General features: G+C 45.8%; 1 protein-coding gene across 4 annotated transcripts in view; it reads left to right on the forward strand.

The window, feature by feature from the left end:
- Nup98-96 (nuclear pore complex protein Nup98-96) overlaps positions 1 to 25,644 on the forward strand; it is a 246,519-nt gene that overhangs the window by 23,663 nt on the left and 197,212 nt on the right. For all 4 annotated transcript variants that reach the window (XM_065424259.2, XM_065424261.2, XM_065424260.2 and 1 more), the window contains 4 exons: positions 15,509 to 15,683; positions 16,360 to 16,535; positions 20,058 to 20,171; positions 21,841 to 22,015. In XM_065424259.2, the coding sequence (XP_065280331.2) occupies positions 15,509 to 15,683; positions 16,360 to 16,535; positions 20,058 to 20,171; positions 21,841 to 22,015 (640 nt within the window). The remainder of the gene's footprint in view (positions 1 to 15,508; positions 15,684 to 16,359; positions 16,536 to 20,057; positions 20,172 to 21,840; positions 22,016 to 25,644) is intronic.

Genomic DNA, 25,644 nt, shown 5'->3' on the forward strand with positions numbered 1-25,644 from the left:
AGAGTATACCACATTGGTAGTGCAGCCTACATACTTATTAGCATGTTTCACTTTGCACCTTACTGTAGAATTATGTTCTGCTCCACTTTCTCGCCTTTCAACTGCCGGACAAATATCACTCAATTTTCCAGGAGCCGAAAAGACAACCTGCACCCCATAATGACCTGCAACGTTCTTCAGGCCATGAGATAGGCGATGTGCATAGGGTACAACTACCACGTTCTTCTTCCTGCTATTTCCTTCGGCCTCCTGCCTCCTCGGTTTCTTTACCCATTTAACCTTTTGAGGGTCGATTTTTTTCGCCATATGCGACCGCCCAGGTTGATTTTTTTTTATTGCAGATTCCAGTTCTTCTTAGAGACTTATTTCGAAAAAGATTTACCGTAATTTTTCTAGGGTGAACATAAAGTGAGAAAAAAATCTTTTGCATTGGTATATATGCATTCTTCATTCATGAATAACAACAATAAATAAAGGAAATAAACTTATCAGAATTTAAAATTTGATCCGTTTTTATGCACTAGTTCAAGGCTTTGAAAATCTGCACACGAGAATATTTTGCGTCTCAAATGTTCCTGCTCTTACATTAATACGTACGTCCATGGCGTAATCGAACCGTGTAGGTGCGCGCACTCAAGAAAACTGTTTGGTTGTGTGCCCATCAAAAAAAAGCAACACATGTGGCAAGCTTCCGCTAATTGTCATCTTATTGCCAACCAGCTAGGGCAATTAGTTTTCGCGAGTCTTAAAAAAAAAAAGGAAAAGAAATGGAAACGAATGCACGGCAGCATCCTTCCTATGCGCACCCCTGTGAGCACTAAACGAGCAAGAAACAATCTGTTGCCCTTTGAGCAATTAGTAACGAGATCGCCATCACTTTTGCAAGCACAGAAAGCCGAAACCGCCCGTGAAACAAAATCTAAACGGCCGCCCTGATGCGCTGCGCCAATGTGCAAGGGGTAGTATATAGCCGTGCGGGAGCAAACTAGCGCTAAAACAAACCATGCAACGCAAACTGAGCGAGAACTGAGCGCAAAAAAAATTCCCTGTATCCCCACATAGTGGCCAGCACATGACAGAAAAGAATAAAGTTAGGAAATTGACGCACTTTTTAATCGTACAGACCGGGCTGTAAATATACGGCATCGACCAGTTTCGGACTTGTTTGCAGTGCCGTATATTTACGTCATTGACCGTCAAAGGGTTAATAAATTTCTCAGAGCTGCCCGTTATTAAGCTATTCAGGTACCCAGTTTCCTCCAGCCTGACTACCTGACGGGCAAAGGCATCACTCATTGCATGCTCACGTTTTTACCAGGACGGCACGAAGTATGGAGATGCAAATTGTATTTTTTATTACTTTAGAATCGCCTGAGGTGAAGTTCAACAGGGGCTTGGCAGAACAGGGGAAGTATTCCCAACAGACATGATCATCTAGAAAACGTAGTCTAAGGTCAAGGTGTTATAGTTCATCCTCTTTTGGTTGCTCCGAGGTGAACGTCAAACCCTGACCAAGCTCACTAAAAAATACCCAGTCTTGAGTAGCATTTTTTTGGCGCAGGTGGATGTAGCATTAGACCGGTGTCTTTCTGGGATAGCCATCAAGACGTTCAGATATGTTGATCATATTTTAGTTTTAATTGACAGAGACGACTATACCAACAAGGTGGATGAAATAATGGGTTTGCGGCAGCTTCAGCTTCACAACCGTGGTGTGCATGGATTCCAGCTGCTGCGCGAACACTGGCGGCAATCTTTTAGCATGCATAAAATCAATTAAGGAGTCGATCGACGACAGTGCACTTTGCGTGGACATCGAGGTCGGGGTCAAGGAGCCACTGTCAATCTCGTTGTCACTGTCGCTGCTGCCGTCGCCACCGTCACACAACTTTGCCGTCTGTCGAGACAGCTCATCCTTCGGCGATCGCCTCGTCGATGACCTCATCGCAGAACGAGGCAGCACTGTCTGCAGTCAAAACTCCTCCATCGATGCACCACCTATGTTACCAGTAGGAACAAGCTCACAGAGCTCGGTTATGTCGGTGGCTTCCACCGTGTTGATCTCAGTGGGTTGGGGAAGTTCGTCCTGACGCACAAAGCCTGCCTTTTTGAAGCAATTGTATATGGTTGACTGCTTTACTTCATACCATGCACCATAAACAAAGTGCACGGCTTTCAAAAGACTGATCTTCAGGTCAGGGGGCCCGTCTGCACGACCCGACGTGCCAGGAGCTGCGCGGTCAATGGCTAAAATTAGCCACTCCAACATGCGCCGCCGATACAGGACCTTAAAGTGGGCGATCAAGCCGGCGCCCAACGGCTGCAAGCCTGCTGTAGTATTTGGAGGCAGAAACATCAATTGGACAGATGTTAGCTTCGGGCTAACGCTGTGGGCACTACAGTTGTCTAGTAGTAGCAACACTACTTTTCTTCCTTGGCCTTCAATTATACTGTCGAACTCGAGCAGCCATTCTTCGAACAGGTCACGGGTCATCCATGCCTTCTTATTGCTGCGATAGCGCACCAGAACGTGCTGATTCTTAAAGCACGTTGGCTTCTTTGATCGCCCGATCATAAAAGGCTTGAGACGATGGCTCCCATCCATGCTACACGCTGTCCATAACATGCGAGCCGACTGTCCTTCGGTACACCGCTGGCGTCCGCCGGTCACAGCAGCAGCTTTGCGGACTCGACGGCACGATTCCAGGCCAGGACTCCGGAAACGACGACGCAGTAGTCGGTACGTGCAAGCGTCGCTCGCGCCGACGCGCCCTGCTGGCAAGAGCCGCCGTAGCTGTCGGTGACCGCCGGCTCTTTTGTCCGCCACCGAGGGTTGCGAGCTGGAAGCAAAAGGCTGCCGAAGTTGCTGCGCCGAACTGGCCACCGCATCACCATCGCCCGAGGTGGCTCGATCGTAGTCCGGAACAGCAGTGCAGACGATGTGCAGGTGACAGCAAGCCAGGGGTGACTCCAATCACGCTGCGTACACTCAAAACACTCGGCAAACACTAAAGTAGTGCAAGGGAGAGGAATTCTGCATGCGCATCGCCCACGTGGTACGATATTCAACTCGTCTAGCAAAAGATCGGGCAGCTACTCAGATGCTAAGTTCACGTGAACGAAGCTCGCTTCCTTGAGTTGAACGAGTAATTTCAATTCCTGCGAGGCTATAGAATGAGGGAAGCAAATTGCAACACCTCAATGCCACGGTCCACCAGGTTGTGTCCCTCCACGTGCGACAGGCAGCTTTGTGAAGCCTTAGGCCTAAAGCGTCGCTACCCTGACAACAACTGGCATCCAAAAACAACACCCAAAATGAGCGCAAGACAGGCAGCCGCGAGAAGACGTCAGCTCTGTGGGGTGGTCCTACTCCGCTCGGTACACACAGCATCTGAGTTGACGGCGCCCACCGTCCCAGACAGTGTCGGAGCGCCCGGTGCCAGGCCACAATACCAGTCAGCCCGTAGTGGCACCCGTGGCCCGCGACCACCGGGCTCCCAGAGCCGCGACTTCATCCGAGTCAAAGAGATAGAAGAAGCTATTTACATAAGAAATTCGGACCACCCACGAGGCTTCCGTACTCACTCGCTTCACGCTTCCCATCGCTCCGCAGGCGCTAAGGCTCGCTCTCCCAGGATGCAGACCACGTGGCTCTCGTACCGACGAATGTTATAAAAAAAAACACTTGCGAAAAGGCTTAGCACGTTGACATGTTCAAACACACTACAGCCACCGTCGCCTCACTCAAGCAAGCACGCCGCTAATGCTAGCGATCAAAATCCAGGCTAGGCCTACACTTCGGTTCAAACAAAGGTCTCGAATGAAGCAAAACTGTTAAATCTATCGTCCGATGCCCCAAGAGCCCCACGTTGTGCGCCAGATGTGGGGTTCTCCTCCGTGCTCTTGGGACAAAGGAACGACAACACAGTAGTGCAAACAATCACAAGAGCATTTATTGCACCTTTCATAGATCAATGCCTGCTAGCCGAGTTGCTATCCACAAAACATGCCGGTGGGTGCGCGACAAATCTAGAAGTCCGACTCACCGCGACCGGAAAACGAGCGAATATGTTCGCCCCATGCTGGATCCCAACGCCTGGTCGTTCGCGTGTTCGGTCACGCCAACGGTGGTGCGTTCGAAGGCGACCACGCGAGACGGTCTCGCAGAAGCATGGGTCGGCGCACGCGGCACGGCACGTCCGTCCCGCTTGCTGTCTCGAACCCCAGAGAGCAAGCGCCTTCCTCTCGGCGCCCAAGTAACCTCGCCTGTCGGCGGCGTTAGCAGCGCAACACTCGCGCCATCTCTCGCACTGCGCCCCAAGCACATCGACCGCCGCGGGCATCACGCAGGCCACGCGGCGAAGCCGCATTACAGGAGACGCGCTATGCGGGAAAAACATTAGGGGACTCGCGAGAGTCGCGCATCCCCACAATCGGTACCCACATATTTAAAGTCCACCGCAAGAAGACCAACACGTAACACTCACAAACACTCCCTACAACCAATTTTTGCCAAAACGGAGGCTTTTAAGCAGAGTTTTTTCCCACGCACTGTTTCGGAGTGGAACAGTCTGCCTGAGTTTGTTTGTCAGGCTGAAAATTTTGATGAAGCCCTGAACTACATCTGTCTTAAATATCAACGTAGCCAAACTGTTATTTCTGCTGCGAGTACTGTTGTAAATTATTGATGTGCTGTTCTTTTTAAGTGTGTGTATGATAAATACCGTCCCAGTGAAACTGATGTATTATGTTGTCGTGCAAATGTTATTGGAAAATTTTTCTGTGCTGTTCTTTTCCCATTTCATTGTAATTGCACTCCTGCTTGAGCCACATTGACCTGCAGTATTGTGAAATAAATAAAATAAAAAAAAATATCCGGGACGCATTTGTACACAAACAGTTTTTGTTATCTATATTCCTCGATATGGAGAAGGTGTACGATACAACGTGGCGTTAGAGTCTTAAGGGGGGACGCGGGTTTTAAATCGCGAAACATGGCCAAAATATCGATTTTTTGAAAATCACATTTTCAGTTTCTATAACCCCTTTTCTATCTGATACCCAAATATCATCACTGTAAACCACTTAGAAGTGCTCTAAAAAATTCGTTTTATCAGCCAAGGTGGCGAAAAATCTCGCGGAAATCAAGAAAGAACAGCGTTTTTCACACTACGATATCTCCAGAACGGCGCGACCGAGCGCCGCCATCTTGGTCTCGTTGGAAAGCGCATTTCTCCGTCTTCAAATTTGCCGCTTCAGCGATATCCTCCATACAGAAACAAGCGCACAAAAAGCAAATGATTGAAGGTCGTGACGGAGTCTGCGATTGGCCGCGCCTGCCACGTGACTCCAGCGCGGTTCGCCATTGGTCCAGCGCGGTTCGCCATTGGTCCAGCGCTCGTGTCGTCTGCTCGGCTCTTTGCACCTCGCGAGTTTGATGTGTCCACTCGCCGTAATCTCGACGTGTCAAAACGGGCGCTACGCGGACATTGCAGTAGCGTGGCCGATCCTTGCACTTGTGGACGTTTCAGACTCGCGGCTAAGCATTCCGAGCATCGGCGACGTGGACATCGCAACCAACATTCACGCGCGGAATCCTCGGACATGCGGCTAAGCCTTTCAGCACTCGGTGTTTCGAATTCGTGACAAATTCGTATCGCGCACGCAATCCTCGGAAACGCGGCTAAACATTTCACGCATAGGGAGTCTCCGACTCGGCGATCATGCACATCGCGCGCGGACTTCTCGGACCGTCACCTAATCATTTTGTGCATCGGCGCCTCCGACTGCGCGAATAAGCGCATCGAGTGTCGACTCCTCGAGCCCGCGACTAGGCATTTCGTGCGTCGGCACCTCGGGCTGCCCAAATAAGCGCGTCGAGGGTCGACTCCTCGAGCCCGCGACTAGGCATTTCGCGCGTCGGCACCTTGAACTGCGCGACTACGCACATCGCGCATCGGCTCCTTGTATCTGCGGCTGTGCATTTCGCACATCGGCACTTCGGACTCGCAACCAAACACATTGCGCGTTCACCCTATTATCATATTGTCACGATAGCTCGTAACAATATCTATCATACCACCCCTTCATAAAGAGAACCTCATCATGAGTTCTGTTCACTAGGCCCCTTGGGCTGGCACACACCTGGCTGCAGAAGTGATCGAGGCATCATACAAAAGTAAAATTCTGGAAAGCACCTAGCAGCTGCATATCTATCACTGGCTCTCTGATCCTAAGTTCCACTGTCAGGTGAAAATGACTTGGAAGGCTACTTACACTCAGAGCCTTCATTCAGTAACATGGTCAATTATACCAAATGAAAAAATGCCTCACTGATTGTAATGGAGACTGCTATCAATCAGACAGCCTGCATGTACAACACTGGAACTATATTCATGCCCACAGAGTTGTACATTTCGGTTTGAAACCCAGGCACCATGCTCTTTGTAGAGCATGGTGCCTAATAAAGTTTCTTGTGCTAGTTCAGTGGCCAGCATGCTATTATTTTGAGAGTGTGCAGTCACACATTTAGTATGGCCATTCTTAAAAAACATATAGCTTCAAAATGGTGCCATTTGTATTGCTGTAGATTCACTTCAGCAAAAGCTACTTTTGTTTGAAACTTCAAATGCGTTTATTTCAGTTCGATGTTTTTGCACACTGTACTCCGCCTTACGGGTGTTTTTTCTGGGTTGTCTTTGGCCAAAAATGACAAGGGTGGTATCATTTTATTCGAATTGAAATGATCTGGGAGGTGATGCTATTTTTATTATTCTTGCACCGTCATGAAAATTACATTCAGGTATAGTACTCGCTGCTAATTAGAAAACAATTTTCATAATAAATGCAAGAGTGTTTTCTTGTCCGTAAAATGCTTCCAAATGAATAAAAATAGCATCACCCCCTACAGTAGGTCTTTAGCAATGGTGTCATGCATTTAGTTTTTGGTTTAGCAAGACGGAATCATCAAAAAGCCCCGTAACGAGTTTGAAATTAATTTGACTTCAGACCTCAATATTTTTTGAACTGCTACAGCTATCAAAAATCTAATTACAGATCTGAAATCAGCACGAAAAATTACCCCAGACAGTGGAGTTTATTAAAGATTCACCCAAAAATAAGAAAAACATTTTTAAGACCCACTTCCCCCCTTAAACGGCCCCTGAAACGGTTCGGACAAATTTTGTTAGACGCGTAGGGTACAGCTTAAGTAGAACATTCGCACCACAATTTAAGTGAAGCGTTACATATTAAGGGGGGACGCGGGTCTTGAAATCGCGAAAAATGATCAAAAATGGCAATTTTCAAAAATTGCGTTTTTGAAGTCTATAATGTCCCAACTATGCCTCTACAAAATATTATGGCTCAATTCCTACTCGAAGTATAAAAAAACGGCAATTTAGAAACGTCGGTGAGCCGAAATTGAACGCCAAGCGCGAAGGTTTGCCTCATTTTCAAGCTGCCGTAGCTCCGCGCGACGCGAACCGATCGGCACCATCTTGGTCTCGTTTGAAAGCTGGTTTCCCGCTCTCCATTCTGGCGCCCCTCGGCACGCTGTAGACCCTCGTGCAGCGGAGCGATCGGCACCCCAAGCACCCGTTCTCAAGAGCGAAATCGTCGGGAGACAGCCGCTGATTGGGTGAAACGGGCGCCTCCCCGAGGCGCAGCCCTCTGATTGGCCGTGACGCATGCTTCGCCTGCCGTGGCCCCGCGGCCGCGTTGTTCGACTCCTTCGCGTCGTCTGCTTTCGCCGGCGCGCACGTCATTTTTCGCATTCCTCTTGGTTTCCTAGTATTTTTCGTTCTGCCTTTTTCTTTATCGTTCTTGTAGATATTTTGGCTATTGAGTCGCCTCTTTTAACCACGAATTTCTTGCTTCTGCGTGCCTGGTGTCTTTGTTCCGCGTGTCACGATGGTGCGAGACGCGCGCTTGAAAGCAAGCACGCGAAAAGCAGTCAGCAAAAAAAGGCGCACATGGAATAAGAGCGCTACATCGTCGAGAACTACAGCTTCGGTGATGCCGCAAGCTGCTGTGGCATAGAGATATGGCTGTGGCCTTGGTGGATGCGGCTGGACTGAGCTCGCCAACAACAGCTTCGCCGGTGGACGCGGCTGGACAGTCCCGATCGGTGTCAACTGCGGTGTTACCGCAAGTCTCTGCAGTGCCGGTGGATGCGCCTGGACTAAGCCCGTCGAAAATGCTAACTTTTGAAACGCTGCAAGTCGCTTCGGATTCCGTGTCGTCGGAAGCGGCCGAGCCGGCTGACCTAAGCCTAACGTCGACTTCGGCGTTTCCGAACGCCGCTTCGGTGCCGACGGACGCGGCTGAACCGAGCTCGCGTGCTCAACGCTTCGACGCGGTGTTTTGCGCGGAGTGCGCGGGGCGTACGCAGACAACATTAAAACTTCATTGGCGAAGAAGTCCGCGACTTCCCGCAAGTTCGAGCTAATGAACGTCGGCGCAGCAAGTGAAGATAACTTTCTGAGCTTTTTTTTTTTTTTTGTCAAGTACCAATGCAATGCAGAGGTTTTCACAATCTTTACATGAACAGATTTCTTTGAGTTTGGTGTTATTGTGTTCAGTAATGACTGGGCTGCATGCTAAAGCATTAAATTTTTCCATGTGATAGGTAAACAAAAGTGGCAGAGTAAGCAAAACTTTGAATGCAATTTTCTCAGCTTTGCTTTTTCGATCAAATGCCTTTGCCTTACAGAACTTTTCATAATGTTTGCATCAACTGATTTTATTGAATTAGGTATCATTTTTTTCAGTAAAACCTCAACTACATCCTAAAGCTTTCCATTTTTCATTAAACCCATTAGACTAGCAATTAGGTCAGATGTAAGCTAATTACTCCCGCATTGTTTTTTTCTTCCTACTTTGTTATTCATTCATGACCTATATGATCACTTTTTAAAAATTTCTTTAGCTTTAGGATGTGCAGTGGGCCCTTGGAAATGACAGCTATTCTTTGAAACTAGTTTTTTTAATTAAGCAATTATCATAATGGCCCGTAAGAAAAGACCTATGTGGGATGAATTATTTTGCAATATCTTCATTTATAGATGAGATATATAAAATCTGAATATATATTTGGGATCAGCATTCAAAGATATATCTGCATGCCAATTTTCAGGAAGATATGTTAAGAAATAAAAAAAAAGTTTTCAAGACCCTCATCCCCCCTTAAGGGAGCTACAAGCGATTAAAAGTTACCCTCCTCCCTAGCCATGCTTTTCCTCCTCAACTCGTTCGCCGAGCGAGCGGGGCTAAGCTCCGCCTTCACTGGTTCTGCATCACGATGCGACGTCACATCGTCAACTTCCGGTTGTTTTGGAGCCCGCCCCCACCCGCGCGAGACCTCTCCGCTAGCCACTTTGCCGTCAACCCCAAGCAAGAGCTATCGAAGCAGCGTGCGTTGCGAGCATTCTGTCGTAGCGCCGAACGTGTCTTGTATTCCGGTAACCATAGGCAAGCTGGTCATTTCGGCAAATGACTGGAGGCATAAACTCAAGCTGATGAAGGAACTTTAGGTGTATTCCGGTAACCACTGGCAAGCTGGTCATTTCGGCAAATGACTGGAGGCATAAACTCAAGCTGATGAAGGAACTTTAGCGTAGACGTACGTGAGCGGCCTGATCGGTCTGCACGGTCCATACACTTGTTGGCGCAGCGCTTAACCATCCAAACAAAGCGCTAATATTGCTCTAACCAAGTGTAAAACATTTTAAACATTTATAAAAACAATGTGTTGATGATTACACTCCTGCGAAAAATACACACCAGCAGCAAAAAAGAATACACTTCGTTGCTGCTACTGTACTATATGGTGGAGCTCTGTGCCACCAGGTGGCTGCACTGTGCAGACCATTCACATTTGCCCTTCTGCTCATCTCACGGCTCATCCCGTTACGGCACAGTCAAGCGGCCAGACTCTGTCCCCTTGCACTTGCGTTTGCCCTAATATCGGACTCATGAAACGCTATTGCGTTAGTAATCTTCCGGTGTAAAGTGACAGCCACAAACGCGCAAATCCTGGCGCCGATCGGATAGCGGCAGTCCGATGCGCAGCAGCCAGTTCGCTCGTACGCTGCCTTGCAGAGGGACATGATGTCGCAGCTTGACATATTGCCAGTCGCTATGTTTGCAGTCCACAAGGCAACAAAGTCGAATCATAGTGCTCGTGAAAAGACTGAGACCGACTCTGACCGCGGAGCTCTCGTCAAAATGGAGTATGTTGTAACACAAGCAGACGACACTTGCTGTGTGCCGGAAGTTCTTAAGTGTACTGAAAGATTGTTCTTTTTCATTCTCTGTATGTTACTTTCTTTTCATAAAAACAAATTAACTAACATTCCAACTATTACGAAGATCATTTGTTCACCATAAAGTTGCAAAAATTATCGATCACGCGCCCTAGTCAGCCAATCGGATAGCTCGCCCCACTGACGTCGTATGGGTGATTTCGGTCATATGGGTAGGGGCAGCTTAAAATTACGCCGAGCAGTGTGCTGCAATCGGCAGCGATGTGCATTTTTAAAACCTTATAATAAATTACACGCTTTACGCGGGGCACTTAGATGCGTCAATTAATGATCAGAAGGACCTACTATAACGACTCAGTACGTTGTAGAAAATCGTCAAAAGCGTTTCCGGGTCCCTTTAAGAGACTTGTCAGAAATGGGCATCCATGGGAATATGCTAAACCTAATAGAAAGCTATCTGTCCAATCGTACCTTTTGGGTAAAAGTCTGCAATGTACTTTCACGTCCTTTTACGCAAGAAACGGGTGTTCCCCAAGGAGGCGTGCTCAGCTGCACGCTCTTCATCGTGAAGATGAACACGCTTCGCGCTTCATTACCACCGGCCATCTTTTATTCTGTCTACGTGGACGACATACAAATAGCTTTCAAATCCTGTAACCTCGCAGTGTGCAAGAGACAGGTACAGCATGGCCTGAACAAAGTGTCAATGTGGGCAGACAAGAATGGATTTAAGATCAATCCTAACAAAAGCTCTTGTGTTCTTTTTACAAGAAAGAGAGGACTTATCCCAGATCCTTGCATAGAACTGCATGGACAACAGATACCTTTTAACAAACACAAATTTCTAGCTGTTATACTTGACTACAGACTCACTTTCGTCCCCCACATTAAACATCTTAAAGAAAAATGTATAAAAACAATGAACATAATGAAACTTCTATGCCAGACTACATGGGGTAGTGACAGGAAGTGTTTAATGAATCTCTATAAAAGCCTCATTCGATCACAACTAGACTATGGTGCCGTGACTTATCACTCTGCCGCCCCGAGCGCACCAAAGGTGCTAGACCCAGTCCACCATCTAGGAATCCGACTGGCCACTCAGAACGAGTCCCATACAAAGTTTATATGTAGAATCGAATGAGTGGTCACTTCACCTGCAGAGAACATACATCAGCCAAACATATTTTCTGAAAGTCCACTCAAATCCTCAACATCCGTGTTTTAATACCATTAATGACATGACATATGCTACACTCTTTCGCAATCGTCCCTCCGTAAGACAGCCTTTCTCTCTGCGTGTGAGGGAGCTTAGTGAAGAAATGCATGTTCCACTCCTCGAGCTTCGCCTAATGCATCCAGCCAAGCTGCTACCTCCTTGGGAGTGGCAGCTGATACAATGCGACACATCTTTCACTCAAGTTACAAAGCACGCTCCTGAGATTGAAATCCAAATGCATTTCCGGGAACTCCAGTATAAACACTCCTGCACGGAGTTCTTCACAGACGCATCGAAGTCACACGACGGGGTGTCCTATGCAGCCGTCGGTCCATCCTTTTCGGAAACCGATGTGCTGCATCCGGAAACTAGTATCTTTACGGCTGAGGCCTACGCATTGTTGTCGGCCGTAAAGCATATAAAGAAATCAAAACTCCAGAAATCAGTTATTTATACGGACTCCCTTAGTGTTGTGAAGGCCTTGATGTTATTCTGTAACCACAAAAATCCGGTAATTAATGAACTCTACTCCGTGCTATGTAAAGGATATACATCTAATCAATATGTGACTATATGCTGGGTGCCTGGACATAGAGGCATTGAGGGTAACATTCTAGCGGACCAGATGGCCACATCAATTTAATTGCGTGCAGTTAATCGTACTGCTTCGGTTCCTGTCACAGACCTGAAGCCTTTCTTAAGAAGGAAACTGCGAAACCACTGGCAACGTATGTGGGACGCAGAAGTAAATAACAAACTGCACGTGATAAAGCCACAGTTAGGATCTTGGCCCTCCGTAACAATATCACGGCGAGCAGATGTCCTATTCTGTCGCCTCAGAATAGGACACACATTTGGCACGCATAACTTCTTACTCACTGAAAATGATCTTCCAACCTGCGGTAGATGCGGGGAGAGGCTGACCGTCCTCCACGTCCTCCTGGACTGTCGGGCAGCCGAATCTGAGAGAAGGAAACATTTTTCTCTAGCATACCGGCAGCACATCCCCCTACATCCCGTAATGCTACTCGGCCCAGAACCTTTATTTGACACCAACGCGGTCCTAAGTTTTCTGAAAGATGTTGTCTTACATGGTGTTAGCCCCACATGTTCGTAGTGGGTTCTCTCTTCAGAGGATGCCGCTGTGATAGCTCTTTTGTATAGCACATGCCTCTAGGCCCTTGTGTTTCAAGGGTTCTGACGAGGCAGCAGTGCTCCAAGTAATTTTACCATCTTATATATTTTCTATTTTGCATCATTCTTTTACGATAGATTTTAATGTTCATAGTATTCGTCATTAATCATTGCCATAATTTTATAGCACGTAGATTTTACGCACTTTACAGCGACTATTTTTAGGCCCCTTTACAGCCAAGTCACATCTTCTTCACAGAACTCATCATTCCACCGCGAATTCACCAACACTGTCTTGGCACTCTTTGGCCATATCTGGCCCTTGCGCCACTAAACCACACACATTCATTCATTCATTCATTCATTCATTCACTCATTCATTCATTCATTCATTCATTCAATGGGTCTCTAACCATTTTCCGCTGATCGGCATTGCCACTGATAACTCCTGCCTTTACAATCGCAGTGCTCCTGGTTTTCAAGATGGTTGATATCGTCGACTGGGTGAGCTCATACTTCTTCACGAGGGTGCTCACCTTGAAGCTGCGTCAAGAGTCCTGCAAAATATACATCTTCGTGTCAAGCGACACAGCTTTGCGCTTTGTTGGCGCCATCTTTGAACTGGGCCACTGAGTTGAACCGTTGGTTGCGTGTGCTTCGGTGACGTCAGCCTGCTATTGCTAGAGAGAAAGACCAGAGAGACTGAGTGCGGGATGGGCGCCATTGCGCCGCTTTGCTTTTCGCTTTTTTTTTCTTTCTCTCTCTTTCAGAGCGACTGTATCTTTCTCTTTAGGAGCATGAAGCAGTTAGCGCCATTTTGTGGCGCGCTGCGAATACTCAGGTACTCTCCGGTGCGCGGGCGGGACGGGACACGCTGCGCGGTAATGGCGGCAGATGCGAACTTACGGAGGTAAACACCGCCTCATCTCGTCATCGTTCGTTTCAGGGAACTAAGCAATGCAAATGTTACGATTATTTGGCACGGAAAACGGCGTCCAGACGGCAAAATTTTGATTGTTATATCCGATATGCGGTGAATAACCTATTGTTATAAATTGTTTTTTTCCCCATAGACCTAATGCATAAAATGACGCTCTCATGTCGACCCATCGTTATAACTGATATATCGTTATATGTGGTATTGCTATAAGTGGACTGCACTGTAAGCTCTTTCCTGCTCAAGTGCGGCCCAGTGTATATAGGGCAAACCGGCCGGTGCATAAATGTAAGACTTAGGGAACATGAATTGTCCCTGGACAAGAATGATTATGCGCATGTCTCTGCCCAATGCCGGCAATGTAAGTGTAAGCCTCTGCTCAAAGAGACAACAATTTTGTTTAAGCATACTGATGCATCTACCAGATTAATCGTGGAAGCAGCCCACATTCAGCGAAAGGGCACGTGGTGCATTAGCCAGCCTTTGATAGCGCTTTCTCAGCAAGAATTAATGTACTTAGATAGCTCGATATGGTAATAGATGCCCAATATACACGTGGCTCGGTTGTGGGTTCTTCGATTGACCATGTGATCGCCTCTGTCGCTTATATACCTGATGTGTGTTTCAGTAAACATAGTTGTGAGTCGGCGCTCGTCGTGTGTCATTTCTCTCCATCATCATCTTGTTTGTGCTGTTCCCATTATGAATGTATACCAAGTCGCCCAACTTTCCACTTTAATTCAAATTTGCAGTTTTGTAATGGGACAATTAGTTCGAAAGTTAATTAAAAGTACCTTGCCATTGTATTTGGGAAAAATATTGCTTTAGCCACATTGCTAGATACCAGAAAGCATAAAGTTCGCAGGGGTAGGAACGCTTTTTTGGTATGACAAGTACCGCATTTACACGATCGTAATGTGTTTCTTTTATGATTTTGTTCCTTGAACTTAAAAAGCTTAAAAACGTAGTGCATTGTGCATAGTCAAGAAAGTCTATCTTTTAGCCACCATATTAAATTTTTTTGTACAGGTTTAGCAACCATTTTCTTTATTTAAATTCATTAACCTTTTCACGGGTACAGTCAAACTTGACTATATCAAACCCATTTACATAGCATTATTCCTGATATTAAAGTTTCTGAACATTGTAAAGTCACATTGTGAATACAAAGTCATACCGAGTGCTCTGCGTCGCCATAACATTGCGGATGAACGTAGTCGAAGTGCGAAAGGCTGCAGAGTAACGCAGCAGCGTAACGATAACACCAGTCACAAGCATAGCGAAAATGGCATCGATTCCAACAAAAAAGTTTGGACGGTCAATTGGTCTATGGATTGAGCCGAGACGTAAAGATACAGGTTGCCAATGTAACGTGAAAATCCGTGAGAATTAGAATGCTTGCTTTAATACGTTAAGTTTTGCTGTTATTCAAGTGTAACGCGAGGGTCGAATTCAAGCAATGAAAATCATGAAAAAAACTCACATTACAATCAAGTAAATACAGTTATTCTTTAGAATGTCTATATCAAGTTATTCCCTATATCGCACTTGTAGATGTCTTTTTGCGAGTTTGATGTAACTGGGTTTGACTACTATGATTTCAACAGGTGCACTGCTGCATTGAGGAAGGTAAACATCACTATGTGCAGGCTTCCTTGCATGGGACAGAAGGATGTTCAAAAGTCCATTGTCAAAAATTAAACAAATTACAAATAAAAAGGAGCATTACGGGTTGCATGGTGAGCAGAACATAACACTGTGCAACTCCTGCTGACGTGTGTGTCATGCTTGCAGTGGCATGAGAGGGAAACCCTCCAAAGCAGACTGTGGCTTTGAAAAAATAGGTCTGAGGGCCGCTTCAATGCTGGGCTATCACGAAAATATAAATGCTGACAAACTGCTAAAGAAGAAGCCTATAACCATGCTTGACCTTGCATGCTTGCTCACCACCAGGAGCTGCGGCTAGAAGACTACGCAGCCAACCGCAAGGGTGGCGGCCAGGCGGGCATGGTAGGGTTTGGGGCGACCAGCCAGCCAAGCTCAATCTTTAGCACCCCAGCCACTCAACAGTCTGCATTCAACTTTGGAGCCACCCAGAACAAGCCACTGTTTGGAACTTCCACTGCTGGTAGGTCTTCTGTCAGTTGCTTCGCATGCCTTGCAGTACCTTTTGACAAGCAGCAGCACTAGGAAGACCTTGGACAAAGAAAAGAGGATCACAGCACAAGTGTTGGTTCAGGTACAGAGGAGAGCCTGATGTACAAGAAATATTCTGCAATTGTGTATTGTCTTTTAGTAATAGTCGATTGTTTTTTAGCACTGCTGCTTTTGAAATATGAACTTTCACCAGTTTGCCCAAGCTTCCTTGCTACGGTAAAACCTAATTACTTTGACACCCGTTAATTCAAAAAATTGTATAATTCATAACCTGGTTATCACCATTATCAGTTATAACAGTGGAATCTTTATGGTGCTTGAAAATTGTTATAAGTGGGTTCGACAATATATTGGCTTTATGGCGTATGTGGTGGTGCCGTGAAGGCGTCCGAATTGTCAGGCATATCCAAAAAATCAATCGTTGATTGTAAATAATAGCATAATATTCAATTGAATATTTGAAAATATCGAATATACACTCAAGTCAACCTTCAAATTTATGGTTACAGGGGGATATAGATGACAAGGCTGCAAGCTTTGATGCCTAACTAGAGTAGGGCTGTGGCCTCAACTGTACATTGCTTGGATTGAGATTGATCAACAATTACCTAAGTACTGGCTGTACTTTTTGCTTTCCTCTTGTTCAGGTGGTTTTGCACCGACTGGCAGCTCACTCTTTGGGCAGACAACAACGCAGAGTCAAAATGTGTTTGGTAAGCCAACAGGGTTTGGCATGACAACCCCGGCTTCGACATCAGCGTTTGGAACCACCAATGCATTTGGCACCACTGGAACCTCTGTATTCGGTCAGCCACAGCAAAAGGTACTTGCCGAGCTGGTAAAAAATTTGAGTAGCAATGTGGGTCAACTGAAGCAATGCGTTGAACACTTTCCCTTCTGCACTTATTCCCATTGATAGCCCGCTGTTGATGATTGCTAATTTGTATTTTGCTGCTTTCCCAGCGCTCCTGAACGGCTAGTTCCATATTTGGGTTATCTAGAAACAGGGGTATGTGAATATTTGAAAAGTTTGAATATTGTCGAATATTGTATGTCTAGTATTCGTATTTGATTGGAAAAATAAATATTCGAAAATGTTTGAATATTTGGCTGCATAAGAATATTCCAATCGAATCAAGTATATTTCTGGCTGTGCAGCAGCAAACACTGTTGTCAGCATTTGTTTCTATCTAATCTAAAAATATTGGGGTGATTTTGTGCTGAATTTTGCAAAGATTTCGTGCTGCTAGCAAAATTTTGCCTGTAAAGCACACTTAGCCGCTAAACGTCTAAACTGTGCAGGAAAGCCAGCCTCTCAGTCGCAAGGGGCACGAGTTTTCGAACAGCGAGGGCGCACTTTATTTTATTTTTTGCAGCGCCACCCCCAGTTCTGAGCTTATTGCTTGATAGCGAGTGCGACGAGCGACGACTGGCCCAGGGTCAAATGCCTCCAAGATTACGATTATTTGATGCGCTATAAGAAGGCACAGGCTGGCAAGGACAGCTAGTAGAGAGTTTTAGTGTAGGGGACGTAAGGCGTTGGGGCCCCTAGTGCTTGGGTGCGTTTGCGTTTGCGTACGCAAGCAGAAACACGTTATAGTTTAGCGGCCCCAAACACAAGCCGCAGTGAGGTCGCATGCGCTCGCAGCGCCATCAATGTCTGGTCTTTGCGGCGTTATCATTCTTTAAAACATGAAATCAAGCATATGAAGTAAAGCACATGAAACTATTCTTATTAAAAGCAGTTAACAGAGAGGTTTACAGTGTCCGGTAATCGGGTTAACGCAGGCTGGGGCGTTGGGGCAGAGCCATGGAACTAGAGCGGCCTGCATGGTGCTGCCACCTGGTGGCGCAAAGCTCAAACAAACAAAAACAGCTCATATTGCAGTAACCAAGTGTATTTTACTTTGCTGCGGGTATAAATTTTTGGCAGCAGCATAATTACGCCAGTGCCGAAAATTTACACCAGCAGCGAAGTAGAATAGACTTGGTTACAGCAATATTAGCTGCTTTTGTCAGTTTGAGCTTTCCGCCGCCAGGTAGATGCACCATGCAGGACGCTCCCGTTTATGGCTCCGCCCCAACACTCCAACTGCGTTTATCCGAATACCAGACACGCTAAACCTCTCTAATACATATAAAAACGACGTCTGTCGACACTTGGCGAAAGATTTATTAGATTATCTACCCGCTAGCTACTCGCAAGTTCTCCTACACCGCAAGAGTCACGTGGGTAACGTGACCACTTAGGGGCAGCGATGTTTTCGGCCGGCCAAACAACCCAAGGACGCAAGTAGACGTAGCGGTCTGCGCATGTGCAGTACCGTCGCCCCTAGTTCTTGGGTACGCAAGCCGCTTGCGTCCCCTATACTAAAACTCTCTAGTGAGAATTACAAAATTTTCCTAGTTAACATGAGCCAAATACACAACCTTTTTGTATAATGGCTTACTAGTCTAGTTTCTTAATGTTGACAATGCAATCACCATGTCCCAATATAACAAGTTAACCCAACTTGCTAATAAATTAATGTGCATATAATTATTCAGTTTGTATTTGAAAATTTTCATATTCGCACACCCGTATTTAGAAACTGTGTACTCAGTTTCACTTTTCTTTTTCTGCTGTGCGTGGATTTTTAAATCTCCTACGAAGAAGGGGTGTGGCCGGTGCGATGAGCGCTCATAGTTTCCAGGATGTTGTCGACGTCGTGTGCTGCTCATGCACGGAAACATTGCATTTTTCTGATTCTAATGCATCAGTACGCAAGATTGTGGCTTTTGAAAGTAGCATGTGATGCAGAGGACAACTTCGGTATGTCAGATTTCTGAAAGGAGTCTCGCTTTCTTCACCAAACTGCTTCAGAGCGCTGTGCGCCAATATGAAGATATCCTGCGTGTTCTAAAGGTCTCAGTTCTTACCTGCAGACAACATTCAGTTGAGATCATTTGCTGGCCGCCACGTAGCAAGTTGTTGAGTGCTAAAAGACTGGGATTTTACCTTGGCATCACGCTAGGGCTAGTCACTAGGATTAATATTTTCTTTTAAATCTGAAGAACCTTTTCACTTAGAAAGATCATATTTGCTGGAGTATTGCACAGGTCCTTTGCATTGAAAATGTATCTTCTGAAAATTTTTTGAAGTTTTTCTGTGTGAGGCAACAGTAATCTTTAATAACGTTTTATTTTTTCCTGCCACATATTTATTGAGATACTTCTTTCAAATTCTTTTTAATAACTGTGTTGTTTAGTACAGTTAGAAAGAGAATTTCTTCCTCTTCAACTTGATACAATACGCTTCAGTATCAAGCATCCTCTGTAATAGGAATAAGGTATTTACTAAAGACTACTGAAAATCTGCTGCCTTTCCCATGGGCAAGAAAGTGTTAGTAACGGTAAGCTCTTGCAAATACGTCAATTGTAGTGAATTTATGTTATAAACAAAAAACGCTAGGACACCTAAGCACTTCTTAAGAGTTGTGAATATGAAAGCATTAACGTCCAAGTGAACGCCGCTTCGCATCCGTCGAGTTACAAACTCCTCAAGGGCAAGCGAGCGCGTTGAGATGCTTGGCGCATTTTGATTTGGCCTTGCCAAGGCGCAGTTAGAAAGCGGGCGAGAGCTTGTGTGGACAAGGAACATGCAGATAACACAGGCTTCCAGGAGCGACAGCAAGGGTGATGTGGCCTGACAGCGATGCCCTCTCCCCTCATGCAACACCTAGCGCACTGTCACAGCAGAAGGTGTTCCCTTTCACCTGCTCTACTCCATTGAGGCCCAACCCAGCAAGTGCAAGCAAGTGCAAGCAAGCGTCACAAGTGTGTGAGGCACGCTCGTGATGTGGCGTCACAGCCAATAGGAAATTGGGTGCCGTTTCACTGCTACAGACGCCGCTGGCTTTTTCAAAAAGCTCAGTGGGCCATTTGACACTTCCACATAAAAAATTGTTTTATATTGATTACTGCTGATTGAAAAATTTATTCCGTTCATATATGTGCACAGGTGCAGGCGAGCTTTTGCAGAACTACTTTGATGCAAGAAGCATCTGAAATAGCTTGCCACTTAGCTGGACCTTGTTACCAATATTGTCGCGAGACAGCTCTACCTTGCAGTGCTAAAGTGTCTGACACTTCAACAAGTTGTGCCCCTATTTTCGCATTGTTTCTGTGAACCTTAATTTTTGTTTTCCTGATGTATTAGCATTTACTTCAAATTGTTGCCACCTATAAACAATGTGCTTGACATAATAGGCTGTGATTGTGATCACTTCTTGTACTTTTACGTGCATGCGCTCGTGTGCAATACGCTGCTTACATCTAGAAAACCTGGCACTGGCTTTCTTTGCAGTCTCTGTTTGGCCAGCCAACAGGAACAGGTCTCTTTGGCAGCACAACCGCAACAACACAGCCATCCACTGGATTTGGCACTGGTTTTGGGACTACATTTGGTGGTACAACACAGGTGTGAACATTGTTTCATCATAAAGAAATTGTAGCCACACTGCAATACAAGAATTGAAAACTAAGCATGGGAAACAGAAAATACAAACATATTTATCTTCAGTGTGCAAAATTTTGCACACACTAAACGGCAACAACAAATAAAGGACACAGAGACCAGCGCATAGTCACAAATGAGCTTTATTCCTAAAGCACCACAAATACTGTATTTACTCTATTCTGATGCGCCCTCGATTTTAACATGCACCCATTTTCTGTGACCCCCAAAAAAAGGAAAAAAGACGCCTTCGATTGTAACACGCACCCGTTTGCTGTGACCTAAAGGAAGAGTCCTGTACAGTACCGCACACCTCATTCTTTTATACAGAAATGCAACTTTCCCTCGTTTGGAAAAACAGATTTACTCCCAATGCACTAAAGTGGCGATAAACAAAAAATTGCAGTTTCACCCGAAAGGCGAAGCATCGATTGCAATAGCAAATTAGTAGACAGCTACAGTGGAACCCCGTTCATACAATTTTCACCGGACCGGGGAAAAAAAAGGAAGAGGTGGGAAAAAGCAACAGTGAGGTAAGCTCCGAAAATGAATGAAAAAAGTGCAGCTTCAACTATAGACAATTTATTTCCACAAAGTGCACTTAGGACTTAAAAAAAGTCTAGAATGGTGGCTTGCCGTTTCTTTCGCTCGCTAGAAATCACCACACGTTTCTCAATAGCCTGGAAGGCCGCATTGCTGTCAGCGTCGCTGTGAGGTACGATGTACCTGCGGAAGAGGTTCAGAGCCGTGACGGCTTCTCCAAAGCTAGGATTTGGCAACTCCCGGCCTCATGCGGCTCGTGCTCCTCGTCGCGCCACGGCAATGGCAACAGACGAAGGAATAACCGTGGGAAATTTTGCCCTCTTTGGCGTAATCATGCTAATGTGCTAACGATTGTTTAGTATTGCTGCGGAGCGCGCGCGTCCGAACAGCCCGGTTGCGTGCGGCGCGGCGTGGTTTTGCGAGAAATGGAAACAAGAGAGGAGAGCTGGCCCGGTAGGCGGAGCAATGAGCCACGCCAACTTCTGACTTCACTTTAGCTTCACAAAGAGTGACGTCAGGGCCTCTCCCGAGTTTCCTTCCTCCGTCAGTCGACCGGTCCAGAAACCTTGTGGTGACCCTAATCACAGTGATGATTGTGAGATCATTTTTCACGAATGGCCACTTAGTGGCAGCCTATTGAACTGGCGTGCAGCTTCTTGCAGCCAGTTCTGTAGCCAAGCCCGGCCAAGCCCGGCCAATCCTCGTCTTTTGTGTGTGTGTGTTTTTTCCTTTGCTTTCGGCGCACATATACAGTAGCCATATTTAATTGCCATAACATGGTGTGGGAGCATAGTAGTAAGCACTTTATTTTGCTATATAACAGATACGTTACATTGGCTGCTCATTGTTGTATTTGTCATGTATTGTTAAAACCGGAAGTTGGTTCGACTACATCTGGATTGCTGGATATTTATTAATGTTAAGATATCATTCAACATTATGTAAGCTCTTGTGTATTTTTGAGTATAATAGCTGGCTGGAGACAATATGACGTTGCTGCTTTCCTTCAAATAAGTAACTCTTTAGCTTGCCATTAGATATGTGCAGCCTGCTCTTGTCATGACAGTGTCCTTCTTCCTGCTTTTTTCAGCCAAGTGCTTTTGGGGTGCGGCCAGCATTTGGTACGGCCACCACATCTACGCCTTCCACCTTTGGGTTTGGCACTACAGCCAATACAGGAACATCGCTGTTTGGGGCCAAGCAGCCAGCTTTTACCTTTGGCTCAAACACACCAGCCTTTGGTGCCACGAACACAACAGGCTTTGGTATGTGATGACGCTACCTGCATCAACAAATGTTGTCCTAAACAAATGTGAACTTGTGATTCATTCATATCGATGCTCTATGTTTATAGCAGAAAGCACGAAGTAGTGTAAAGCCATTGGGACAGAGTCTGTTGATTTAAATCTGTATTGCCCTGTGGTAAAATATGTCTCTCATGAGAACCTTATGGGGAAAGAAGCCACCTGTACTACTAGTCTGCACTTGTGCATTTGTGATGTACCATATATTGCCTCGTATAAATTAACTCCAAATATAGATAAAATGCCTCTAATTCGGACCCCCATAAACAGAATAATAAAAAAGAAGTGCCAGGACCTAAGTACAGTAAAATATTAGTGATGCAAATTTTCTGACGTTGCGCAAAACATTCGTATCATCAAAACTTACAAAATTGAAAAAAAAAAAGTTGTTGCTTGTCAAGGATTGCCTTCTGGAAATCGTCAAAGATTGCCTTCCGGAAGGTGTAATAATGCACACACCTGTCCTCTCGAATATTCTTGCATGCCACTGCATGCCATAGCTCGTTAAGAATAAGGAATGTTTCTGTCGTTGTGGGCTGCCAGTTGTTGCTGCTGCTGCGTTCATTGTCTTCATCCTCGCTGGTAAAAACGTCAGGCTGTGACGTGGAAACTTCCTCCGCAATGTCCTTCATGGTAGGCATACTGCAGGCCACCAGATCGTCGTCCACTGTGACAAAATCTTTCTCTGTGCCATTCAACTCCCGAGCTCATTTCAATCTTCAGTTTTAATTGCCAGCTCTTGCAGATTCTTTTCGGATGGCTTGCCAAATCCGCATTTCGCAAAGCAGTTTGCGATCTTTGTCGGCGAGATGTGGTCCCTGCTCATTGTCATAAAGTGTCACATCTAGGATGCTGATGTTCAGTTCCTTGTCTTTTCATTCTAACTTCGCCAGTAAACGATGTGCCAAGAGACTTAAAATAATACATGGCATTCCAAATGATACTTGCTTGGGAGTTCTTCATGTCAAGTAAGAGTGCAATCTTGTCAGCTTTCTCGTGCAGCTTCGTGTCATCGGCATTCACTTCAGCCATGACCTCTTTAAACCATGTAAGGAGAACATCGTCGAGCTGCTCCTAATGAGCAGTTCCTGCCTCTTTAACATTGACACTGAAGCGTTGAACATTTTTCATGATCTGGTCATGTTAAACGATTGTGTACAGGGTGGTTGGTGCCAAGCCAGACTGCTTGGCGAGGTCAGTCCTTTTCCTCTTGGGATCTTTGCCCTCCTTCTGCAAAATATCTAGCTTCTCCTTGAATCGCAGCAGCTTTAGCTTTCATGGTGCAAGCAGCTTGCTTCGATTAGTGCACGAACCAGATCACACGAAGAGAGTGCAGGAGACAAACTACTGGTGTGCAAATGCGTCATAGGGACTACCAAAGGGGAGAGAATAGTGAGCCAAGTGAGCATCACAAATAAGAAAAAAAAAAAGAAACCCAGGTCGGTTCAACATGGCGGGGGAAGCGCACACCTGCCCTCACCCCTCATAGAACAAACCAACAGCCTGTCAAAGGCCTGGTGGCTAAAGTCATGCTCTCTCATGCTTCCTACCTTGCTACTCTCTGTGTGTGCTGTGCTCAGTGTGTCCGCTCAGTGGGGGGACTAATGAGAGATTGCGCAGCCGCGTGGTGTAATCGCGTGGCGACTACAGGCACTCGAAATCTCACTGCACTGGCCGTTCCGCTGGCTTACTGCTGCTGTGGCTTGCGCATTTGTATGATGATTGGCTGTGGTGTGGCAACTTGTTCGGAACAGCCGATGTATTGCACATTCTGCACAATGCATTTCCGCCGGGGAATATTACGAATTTGTATCACACCAAAATTTGTACCAGCCGTGATGGTATTACCGGTGTCTACTGTAAAGAGAAATTTCTTTGGAAAGGGAGGGGGGATGTTGTCAATGTCTCAGCCCCTGTCTCTAGCTTCAGTTAAAAACTGGGCTTCGTCAACTTTTTGTTGCTGCGATGGATGATAGAGCCTTTGATGTCACTGTTGTCAATGCTGTCTTGTCTGAAGGCTAGCCAACTCTAGTGTTGGCAGAATGGAGAATTTTCCAGACGCCCCCGATCCATGTTGACTGGTGGCTGCACTATGCATCCTTTACCATCAGCACCTAAGTACTGCTGTTTGTATGCTTGATTAAAGTTTTCCGTGATGTCAGCATGTTGTCTCTACTTTCACCGCATCAGCACTCAGCACCTAGCTCAGGCCTAGCTGGCAAGTGTGACAGGTCGCCAGCCATTTTGAGAAATTCACCCTTGAAATATTTGTACAGTTGATGTCAAAGGTGGTGAGTGGGGCGAGTTGATTATGCATTGCAAAATGATTTTTATGGTAGAAGACGCATAAAAAAAAAAATAGGGTACAGGATGCATAAAGCATGTACCCCTTTTCTTTGTCTGTGTCTTCTACCACAAAAATAATTTTGTACCAGTGGACTGCAACGGGGATTGGGCATGGGATCATATGCACTGGCTGAAGTGACGGCCACGTGCATGAAATGGAGTTTGGGTCTTTGGGCGATCAGCCGACAACTACTGTGAATGCTTATGAAGTTCATGTGTGCACTTAGTGGATGGAATGGTGTAAGCTCGTGTGTGGGCATAAAGCCAGTGAGCATCTGAGGTTGTGCAGCATAGCCTGAACTGACAGTGTTGTGGAGTCTAGATCATATGTATGTAGTTCCCGCACCTCGCGTTGACCCATGGCGCACACTGGGCTGTGCAATGGGGGAACGTGAAATGCAAGTTCAAGTGCAACCTTCATGTTCAGAGAATTTCAAGTTAATGAGTACAACATTGAGCTAAAGTCTGTAGTCAAGTTTTCCACTGTGCTGGCACTCTAAAATATAACGAAATCGGTTTTACTGTTGCAGTGAGTGTTTTTATTTCTGACTGATTGCCCTATTATTCGGACATTTCCATCGCATTGTTTGTGTCTTAAAAATTGATTGGCAACTGTAAATGTGTTGATATTCAGCCACATTGGTTTGACATTTCGCATAGCAGTCTGCGCGCGATAGGTCAACACTGCATGAAGTTTTGCTGACGCACATTATTAGCATACCTGCCAACTGTTCCGAATTTTCCATAAAATGTACTAATTTCGAGCAGTCTTACAATTTTATGAATCTTGCTAGAAATCTTACGGAAAACATTTTATTTGCGAAAAGAAAAGTGAATATACAGTGGAATCTCGATGATACGAATCTCACGGGGTCAAGAAAAATATTCGTATTAGCCGAAATTCGTATCATCTAAACAATTAAATCTAGCTAAATTAAAGAGTGAGAGGTGAATTCACTCAGGCACACGTACGTAAAAAGCATTTATTTCTTCAAGAAAAAGTATCCGATGTCCTGCTTCGTTTTCTTTGTCAGGTCAATTAGCAGACTGTTCAAATCCATAAAAATGCGTGCACGTGTCGTCGCTGATTTCATCCACGGCCATAGTACGCCTCAGAACTACGAGCGCATGCAACGTTTCAGCCGCCGGAGGTGGTCCTTCGCCGTCGCCCACGTCTAAAACAAAGAACGCGGCTAGAAGCACAGCAGCCACTCCGTCCGATGGCACGCGGAAAAGCACAAAAG

The sequence above is a fragment of the Dermacentor albipictus genome, chromosome 3 (genome assembly GCF_038994185.2).
Source record: "Dermacentor albipictus isolate Rhodes 1998 colony chromosome 3, USDA_Dalb.pri_finalv2, whole genome shotgun sequence".
In the NCBI taxonomy this organism is placed as follows: domain Eukaryota; kingdom Metazoa; phylum Arthropoda; class Arachnida; order Ixodida; family Ixodidae; genus Dermacentor; species Dermacentor albipictus.